The 10,432-nt window shown below is 38.3% G+C and overlaps 1 protein-coding gene across 1 annotated transcript in view; it reads right to left on the reverse strand.

Moving 5' to 3' along the window:
• The window catches only part of LOC119422923 (voltage-dependent calcium channel gamma-1 subunit), a gene marked incomplete at its 5' end in the record, with an annotated part of 9,049 nt that extends 3,015 nt beyond the window's left edge, over positions 1-6,034 (reverse strand). The window contains 1 exon segment of the mRNA XM_037690336.1: positions 5,960-6,034. Coding sequence (XP_037546264.1) covers positions 5,960-6,034 — 75 coding nt within the window.
• Between the last annotated feature and the right edge of the window lie 4,398 nt (positions 6,035-10,432).

The raw sequence follows: 10,432 nt of genomic DNA on the forward strand, positions 1-10,432 counted from the left end.
GATGGATGGATGGATGGATGGATGGATGGATGGATGGATGGATGGATCGATCTAATTAAAGTTAAACTAAAAACAAAAGTTGTTTTGAAATTAAAAATTTAATGTCACATTGATATATCCAACAAAACTGCCTAATATTTAAACAAATAAAGATAATATTTAAATTTATGTTTTATTACTTTAAACTGGGATACTTTTCCCCCTTAAATTAAAAGGAAGAATCAAAAACTTGCAGAGTTCAGAGTTTAAAATGTATTTGGTAAAATTGGTATGAATACCCCCCCCCCCCCCCCCCTGTGAATGCAGTCTTTTCCTTAGCCATAAAATGTAAAAATATTAATAAATGTTAAAATTCATTATATAATTTTTGTTTTGTAAAGTCACCCCAAATTGCTGGAAAAAACAAAACAAAACAAACAAAAAAAACTTCATACAAATTTTAAGTGGCCCATGAGCCACCAGTTGATAATCACTGTTGTAGCAGGTGTTGCAGCTCTAGACACGTATTATTTCGTAAGTGAAGAGTAGAAATGGCCCTTTTGATCTAAATGTTGCGGACCCCTGATTTGGGCCGACTCCAGAAGTTAATCAGTTCTGGACAGGCAACCATCGATTACGGTACTTGTTAAAAGTTTTATAAAAATACATCCAGTGGTTTATGAGCTATTTTGTAAACAAACAAACAAGGTTGAGCCAAATATTTAATGTTAAATTTCAAGCAAAGATGTTGTGCAGTAAGTTGCACTTGGAGTATATTGTGTGAATCACTCTCGGCTACTACCACACTAACTTTTCAGTCAGTATCTTTGAAACTGACTGAATTCTCGCCCTTTTTCTGTTTTCTAAGGTCAGTTGATTGTGGCAGCCATCTTGAATTGAATCTGCTCTAAATGTGAAACAGTTGTAAACACACAATCAATGATTATTTCCTGAACATTTAATTAAAATATGTCCATTGATTTATGAGATATTTTGCTAACAGACAGAGTTAAACCAAAATAATTAACAGTAGCATTTCAAAGTAAGTTCATGTGCTCTTAACATCTGTTGGGGATCAGTCTCAGCTACGACCACACCAAACTTTAGGATCATATGTAAAATTACCAGAGTTGTAAAGCTATTTTATTTTAGATCAGTTCTTAGTTTCATTAAAATTATTTCAGAAGGTCATGAGATGTTTTGGTAACATGCACACACGCACGCTAAAACATTCAAATCAATTCTCGGCAGATGTTATTCACTTCAAATTTGTTCATGGTGGATATTTGAGTTCGTATTCCTTTATACTGGTTTTGCAGATTTAATAAACTCATAAGTCAAAGTCTATAAACCAGATGTTCAGCTCATTCCATGTAGTTTAGATGAAACGGAAACTCAAACTGAACCATCAACATTTTTCATTCAGATTTGATGTTTTAGGTTTGTTGACTGTAAGTTATAAACATTCATCTTGGTCATCACCATGAACATGAATATACTTTTGTTTTTACAGGTTGTGTCTTTTTTAACTGGGACAGCAGCTGGCTTGTTTTATAGGCATGGGGACGGATAAGATCCGAGGCCTTTGATGTGCCGCCTGTGAACGGCGCCCGTGGGAGAGGGACCCCTTTGGGGGGGGAGAGCCTTCATCTTGTGCTGGAGGCAGAGGAGGGGCCCGCACCCTGAATACTGTGCTCTCTGACAAACTGACTCGAGCCTCAACAAGAAACATGCTCACGAATTTCATTCATTCATGACTTGCTTTGCTGAAAGATTCCCCGGTCTGAAGGACTGAATGAAATAAACATGAAGTTTAACTCTCGTGCACAGAAACGGAGAATATTTCAGAATGTTTATGAAGCATTCACACTATTGTTATTCTTTTTTTTTTTTTTTTTCCTGTAAGTTTTTCGGCACGTCTCTCGTCCCGCAGTTTTCAAGCTATTTCAACAAAACATAAATCAAAACGTTCGGCTCTTTCAGGACGATCCTGCTTTGACTTTTTGGTTTTGGTGCAACTTTAGCTTTTTGAAATATTTAGCCTTTTCTCTCTTTTTTTTTTTTTCTCCTAATAGCAAATTAATTGTGCTCATTTTTCATCCTTCAACTCTTTAGATGTGTTTACAACCTTTTACTGCTCCTTTCACATTTTGTTTGGTTCAGCTTCTTTCAGCTTCTTTATGCAAATTTAAACTTTTTCTTTTAGCTATTTTCCAACTCATTTCAGCTGTTTTGTGCTCCTTTTAGATTCTTTCCTCTAACTAAAACATTTTTGTGCTTCTTCTAACTTCTTTCTGCTAATTTCAGCTTCAGCTTGTTTCTGCACGTTCAGCTTTTACTGCTATTTCAGCTAATATTTAGCTGTTATGCTAATTTTCACTTTTTCAGCTAATTCCACATTTTTTGCACTCATTTAAACTTGTTTCAGTTTAAATCAGCAAAAATGTGCTGTCTCCACGTCATTCTAGTAATTTAAGCTTCTTTCTGTTTTTTAGCTACTTTTCAGCTGTTTTGTTGCTAATTTTAGCTTTTTTCAGATAATTGTCACTTTTTTGTGCTCATTTCTGCTTCTTCCATCATTGATGGGCAAAAGTGTTCTTTCTGCTTTCTTATGCTAATTTATGCCTGGTCTACATTTATAGCATTTTTCAGCATTTTTTAGCTAATTTCAGCTGATTTCAGATAAATTCAAGTTTTTCTTGGTAATTTCTGCTAGTTTCAGCCTAATTTTTATATGCTAATTTCAGCTTGTTATGCTTCGTTCTATCTATTTCTGTAAGTTTTAGCTTTTTCTATCATTTGTCTGATTTTTTTATTTCTATTTATAGCTTCTTCAGCCAATTCCACTTTTTTTATAGCTCATTTCAGCTGTATCCTGTTTCTTCTGACAGTTTTTTGCTAATTCCAACTTTTGTAGCTACCCCCCCCCCCCCCCCCCAAAAAAATGGTGCTTATTTGTTGTTTTTTAAACCTAATTCAGAAAATATATGTTCTTTCTGCTTTCTTCTGCTAATTTAGGCTTGTTCTTCCTTTTCAGCTGCATTTCAAGCTAATTTCAGCTGTTTGTCAGCAAGTTCTTCTGCAATAACCATTCACACTGCATTTTTGAAGGAAATGCAATATCTCTGTTTTTTTTTTCAAACACTTATCATCCTAATACAATGACATATTTTACATTGCTCTGAGAGTTTATTTGAAAAGCATCTTTTTGCATTCAGATATTTACATTTGTTGCTATAAGACCCGTACGGTTGAAGAGATTCTGAAGATTTGAATGTTTCTCATGTTCTTTTTGATGGAATTATTCAACTCGGGATGGAAAGCAAGCATCAGTGCAGACACTGAAATATCTCCTGACACGCAGAGATTTAATAAAGGTTCTGTTTTTTTTATTTTGACACTTGGTCACTTCACAGCTCTCATTTATTTATTTGTTTTGCTTTATTTTTTGCCCCATAAAGCTTTTCCCATTAGTCTTGATCCTTGGCATTTAGCATTTTGCTTTTTGCTCTATATGTTTATATGAAGTTTTTTTTTGTACATCTGTCTTTCCCTCCATATTGGTTCTTCTCAGGGTTGCAGCAAAACATCTGTACATAAAAAAAACACTCATTGCAACCTTTGTAATTTTAGCATTTAGATGCTCTGCGCCTAATTTCCTCTGCATGTACTGTTTGATGTTGTGGTTTTAGCTTCTGTTTAGCAACTTATCATCTGATCTGGTTCAGGAGAGACACCAGGCTATTTGTCTCCGATGGTCAAAATTCCCAATTTACTGTGATTTTAATGTTTAGTTTTCTGTTAGACCACAGTCTTTATCAGACAGATGTTTGATGGCTCTAAACTACACCAGTGGAACTGTTCCAACACTTTTATTGCAGCATAGTTTCCCTCCTACAGTCTTTTCTAGCATGTACAACATTTTGAACTGGGAGATAGTTCAGATTTTTTGAAGAGTGATTCTGTAGAGCATTAATGAGCAGTTGATATCTTACCTGCAGTAGATAGCTTTTTTAAACAATGGAAAACAAAGTTGAAGTCTGACCAGACTGATAAGGTTACAGCTAGTCGGTCACTTTCAAAGCAAATTTCTTCCCTCTGACATTTTTAATCTACAACTTTCACGTCATCATTATGAATTTTATAAACACCTTTATTTTTTATGGTTATTCATGGTTGTTTGAGATAAGGACTGATTTGACTGTTCCACGCCAGATGTGTACACTGCTTTACTTTGACGTCAAATGAACAACGCATGTTGAATACGAAACTGCCAGGAAGGAGAAACAAAGCAAGAGAGCAGAGAAGGTTCAGGTGTGTAGTGAAGCAGGATGTGCAGAGGGTTGGTGTGATCAAAGAGGATGCTGGGATAGGATGAGATGGAGGCGGATGATCTGCTGAAGCAACTCCCTAACGAGTGAAGAGGAGGAAGAATACAGTTCATAGACGTCTACATAAATATCTAAGTGGAAATATTTTTAACAGTTTTTTTTTTCCCCTCAAACCAGTTTTTTTTTTGTCTACTTGGAAATAATCTCTACTTTTTAAAATGATCAAACTCATGTCATTTATCTGAACAGGACAAGTGTTGACTCTCTGCAGAACTCCATTTAAACAACTGTACTCTGCATCATGAAACTAGAGTTCTGAGTTGACCTTCGTCAGCTGGATATGGATAAACCCTCAGCAGCGCCAGATGAAAACATATGATTGATTAACACTCCATAAGACTTAACTAAACGAGGTTCTTTATAATAGTAAGGAACACAACACACTACAAAAAGCTGGTTTTGGTCAGTGTAGAGAGAAGTTAGCTTACTGAAAATAATCTTTACTGAAAAACGCCTCGATAAGGGAAACTGTCCTGTAAAAGAAATGACACACCATGGCTTGTATACACATTGTAATAGGTTGATTATTATTAATAATATTGTTGCCTTAATCAGAACCTTCAAAATCTCAGATCTACTACACTGACTCCCCTTTTCTCAGACTTTCCCCACACTTCAGTAACTTCATGGTGGCAACCTACTTATGGATAAGACAGAAGCTGTGTGGACAGATGTGCTTGTGGTGACATCCATCCATCATGTTTGTTCCGCTCCGATGTACAGCCAAGTGACTCAGTCAAGAGTGCAGAACGCCACAAGGAACTTAAGCCAGTGCTCGAGCAGACTTCAAAATCTCTTGAGGGCTGCCCATGAGCGCAGGGACTCCCCCATATGAGCGTGAGGGCGTTCCCTTAAATGCTTGCATGAACATCTTGGAGTAGAAGCTGGTAGAAGTGCGCTATTCACGCTGTTCAAATGTACACCCCATTCATTGGGTTTGAATGTGCTCCACAAGTGCTCCCCTCCCCCCAACACAGAGGCTCAGGGGGACCCCAGATCTGTCAGGGTCATTGAAGTGAGGCTGGAAGGATGGAAGATGAAGCAAATGGGTGAGAGTGGAGCAAGACCAGAGATAAATGAACTATTAATTGTGTGAAGTGGACATCTTTTGTGCTGTTATCTAAAAGTAACGTTTATGAAACATTGTTAGCGCCCATGGTATGAACCCTGCAACTTTAATGAACCGCAGTCTTTGAAGATCACTGGAGAATTGTTTTCGGCCGGAAATTTTCCAGAGTAGGTTTCAATCACATGACCAAAAAAAAAAAAAGAATTAAGCTACAAAATGTTTCAGTGCATTACTAGTGTGTCTATTTGTGCAAAGAGGTGATGTGATATGATGTGTTTTCATGCACAGTGACTCTCAGTCAGCTGGACGACATGTAGACAAAAGAGAAAGGGACACCGACTGTGCAGTGAACTGAAACATTACTGTGTCCACACCGAAGAGCACACAACAACAAAAGAGAGAAGGATGACTTGTCTGACATTCCATGTCACACACAAAATGAGATTTATTTACAAAATGAATTGGGGGGGGGGCTTTTTTTCTCTAATGTTTCAACAAGATGGAGAGAAAGTCAGCATACCTTTTTGTGTTTTATATTCAAATATCTCAGCGTCTTGTCCTGGATTGAAGTGCCTGAAGTAGGTGCAGTTTTCCTCTGTGGAATAAAAAGAATCATAAATAATTATTTTTAAGTCAATGCACATGTGGACAAAAAAAAAAAAATCAGGTGGATTAGTATAAAATTTATTCAGAGACAGCAACAGGGTAAAAGACAGATTAAGCGTAAATGAACATAGAAAGTAATGACCATTTATAATTAGCTTTTGACCCCCCCAAAATATATAGTTGGAGTAAATTTCATAAACTGTACGACATTGTGGCAAAAACAACAAGGACAAGTTACTTTATGTTTTTTGCTTTGGAGTGGGTGGGCAGATAAATGGTAAATGCACTTATACAGCACCTTTCCATCTTATCAAGATACTCAAAACACTTTACGCTACAATCTGTGTCCTCATTTATTCATTCATACAGCGCTCTATCAGATCTATGCAAAGAATAATCAGTGCTTTATCACATTCATACACCTATAAGACAAACATTGGATGCAATGAGGGGTTCAGTGTCTTGCCCAGGGACACTTTGGCATGTGACTGCTGGTGGAATCAAACCCCCAACTCTCGCATTGGAGGACGACTGCTGTAACCACTCAGCCACAGCCGCCCATAAGATAAATGGATAAACATCACAGAATGATGGGGATCAGAAAAGATATCTTCGGGCATGTGTGATCAAGATGCTAGTCCAACAAATAAATGGTGCCAACTCTACAAATCTGGTTTTATTGCTGCTCTGGAGACTCCAATATGTCTATTTCTTCTGCTTATTGTTGAGATATTTGAACCAGAAAATACCTGCATGTACCTCGAGGTACACTGTGGGCGGGTGCTCTGTGAATATGGGATTGGGGGCCTGTTGCTACGGGCTGTTCGGTCACTCTAAAAGTGGTGCAAGAGTTTGGTTCGCATTGAAGGTTGTAAGTCGGATCCCTTCAGTGTGGGAGTTGGACTCGGCCAGGGCTGCTCGATGTCACTGATTCTGCTCATAACTTTTATGGACAGAGATTCTTGGTGCATCCAGGGGGCGGAGGGATTCTGCTTCGGTGGTCTCAGGATTCCACCTCTGCTCTTTGCAATCTTAGACACATTATGAATGTAGTTGTTGTTTTCTTAAAGAAGTGTATTCTGCCCACATCCTTGCTTCAAAAGAACAGGCAAAGTTTTTGCGTGAGCTGTTTGTTTAACATATCGAATGACTCTCAGCTACTACCACGTTAAATTTTCAGCTCAGTATCGCTGAAACTGAATGAGTCGTTGTCATTTTGATGTTTGCCAGTCAACCGTCTTCAATCAGGGCAGTTCAAACGTTAACCACATGCAGAAATCCATTCAGGGATTACTTTCAATAAAACGTGTGCACTGATTCATGAGCTGTTTGGCCAACGTGCACACACAGACACAATTACAGTACATGATAATCCGCTTTTTGCATTTTTCTTTGTGTATTTTTAACAGCTTAATTTATTTTCTTTTTAATCAGAATATAAAAAAGCCATCAGTTTTCCATAGTGAGGATGTGACAGCTCATAAGACTCACCTTTTACCTCATTTGATTCTTAGACTATTTCGTCGCAGCAAAAACATCCTCAATTAAATAATGCTGTTTGTTCTTTCACTGCCTTACTCCTAGACCTTTTTCTTTACACTTCTATTTAAATCTCACCTCACTTCCTTTTGCACATTTTTTCTGAACTCCAACCTGCTCAGACCTTGTGAACACAATGCTTTTCTTAACCGCTTCACACCGTCTCAGATCTCACATTTATCCTCTTAAAGCACCTTCCAACCAACAGCCACGCGATAACTTTAACACTAAAACGGTCACTGTTCAGAGGCGCGGTCTGCAGATGCTACATTTAAATTTCCTTCTGCAGATAAGGCGTTAAACCTTCAGGATTTGTTCTGGTAAAGCCGAGCTGCCTCATGTGTCCTCGTAGTGAGGAAGTACACTTTGATGCTGCGTAAAGTCTTTAAATAATTAAATTCAGTCTGGAAACATGTTGGGTTTATGCCTTTTTGCACCCCCACTTTACATTTTACTTTAAATCACACATTTGAATTAAGATTATGAAAAATTTAACAGCGAAATCTACTTGAGACGAGCACACAGTTCACGCTTAGCACAAATCCTTATACATGTAGCACGAGTTACTGACGGAGTGCCTCAGTTTAAAAAAGATTCCAGGGTGAATTATCGTATGTGCTGCGAGTGACAGCATTAATCTCCAAGTGCAGCACTCGTACACAAAACTAATCTGTTTCCACCCAGACACAAAAGGAATAAGACGCTGTCATGTGGCATTATGTTAGAAAACATGGCGTCACATGATTAAAAAAAAGACCATGATGTTCTACGCTGTTTATCAGGTAGCTGTTAAAATATGCTAAAAGTTACACTTTGAAAACAAGATAACGCACGTTAATTTGGCCCAATAGGCACGAACACGTGCAAAGTCAGCATTACAGTGTTTACAAAACCTCTCTTTACAATTGACAGTTGTAAGTGCTGTGTGCCATATTGTGTGGGCAGGTGCACAAAAAAAAAAATATTTTTTTATGAATGAGGACAGGGACTGGACATAAAAGAGAAGCAGGTTGTTACTAAGCAACAAGGCTGGCTGTAGATGACACAGAAGAGGTGTGATGAAGGCTCATCAACTACTTGTAGCTCTGAGTCAAAGCTTGTGTTCAGGGGAAGAGGTTGGGAAATATCTCTGAAGGGGGTCTTCAATAACAACAAAAAAGCTGACATCGGCTATTCAACTGGCGGCCCATGGGCCATTTCCAGCCGGCGGGTGACTTCAATCCAGCCCACCAATGACTTCATAATTTTTAATTTATTTTTATTTTTTGGGGGGGTGGGGTGTTTTGGGTTCTGTTTATTGCATTTATGATTCAATGCAATAAAATAATTAAAAAAGGTAACAGATAATTGTAAAACTTGGTTTATTTACATAATCAGACATCAGAGATATCTACACCTCTAGATGCAGGGAGAGAGCCACCTGCATCATGAAGGACCTCACTCACTCAGCACACACACTTTTTGTCCTGCTCCCCTCAGGAAGGAGGTTGAGGAGCATTAAGTGTAGAACCATTAGACTGAGGAACAGCTTCTACCCTGAGGCTGTTAGACTCATGAATCTCATGAATTCTCTAACAAGAATAATCACTGTGAAAAATCACATCATGTTGCTGCTGATCTGTTTCAATGTTGCTGCTGATCTGTTTCAATGTTGCTGCTGATCTGTTTAATGTCGCTGTGTTCATTCGTGCTCATCTGCTCACACAGACTCATGTTCGTGCTGCTGTTCGGCGTATTGTTTTTATGTTATTAGTACTTAGCATATTTTTAGTCAATGTTTTTCTTAGTTCATATCTTAGATCATATTACTGTTTTTCTTTGATATTTTATTGTTGGGTATAACTGGGACTCTGATTACACAATTTCGTTCCACCACATGTACCACATGACGAATAACAAGTAAAGAAACTCTGACTCCGACTCTAATGACTTTAATCGCTGGATGTCCGCCCCCTGAGCTGTTGGCTTTAAGAAACTGTGCCCCCCCTGAGCAGTTTAGTTGAAAAGCCCTGGGATAAATCATGTCATCTGGACCAGTTTAAGTGACAAACGTTTCATCTCCTATCCAGAAGACTTTGTTTCTCAACGTTGAGGCCCATAAGTAGCCTTCATTGCTGTGTTTCAAGCCAACCTCCTGTGGAATCTCAGAAATAGGCTTTTAACATGTGCAAACAGAGCACACCCATCCAAAACAGTCAATCATCATGTACAACGATCAAACGTTTTAGGTCAGATGGCCAACTTGCTATTCACAGAAACAACCTGAGGACAACCAAGGCCAAAGTGGTTCAGAAAAAAGGTTTGTAAACTCAAACATCCAGGTAGATAACAACAAAAATGATGGGTAAATCATGTCATCTGGACCAGTTTCTTTAAGTGAGAAACGTTTCGTCTTCTATCCAGAAGACTTCATCAGTTTGCGGCCTGCCAACCAGATCTGTCCCATAGGTAGCCTTCACTTCTGTGTTTCAAGCCAACCTCCTGTTGAAATCTCAGAAGCAGGTTTTTAATACATGCAAACAGGGCCCATCCACCCAAAACGATCATTCATCATGTAGAACAATCAAATGTTTTGGTCTTCAGTAGAGGATTTGCTTTTGTGTGCATTAAACAGAGCAATCACATGATTAAGAATTTTTTTTAACCCCGTATGTCTTTAATCCACGTGTTTGCACAAGAACAAACAAATTCTCAAACTTTAATCTTTAGTCATCTGGAGAAGTATATTCCCTGTTAAGCAACACTGGGACGTCGATGTTGTGCCTCCTTCGTTGGCTCTTGTCCTGCTGGCTGTGCAGACATGTTGGGCAACACTTGGGTTGATCCAAACAGGCCAGTCTGTCGTGTT

This window comes from Nematolebias whitei, chromosome 16 (genome assembly GCF_014905685.2).
Source record: "Nematolebias whitei isolate Nwh7 chromosome 16, NemWhi1, whole genome shotgun sequence".
NCBI lineage: Eukaryota > Metazoa > Chordata > Actinopteri > Cyprinodontiformes > Rivulidae > Nematolebias > Nematolebias whitei.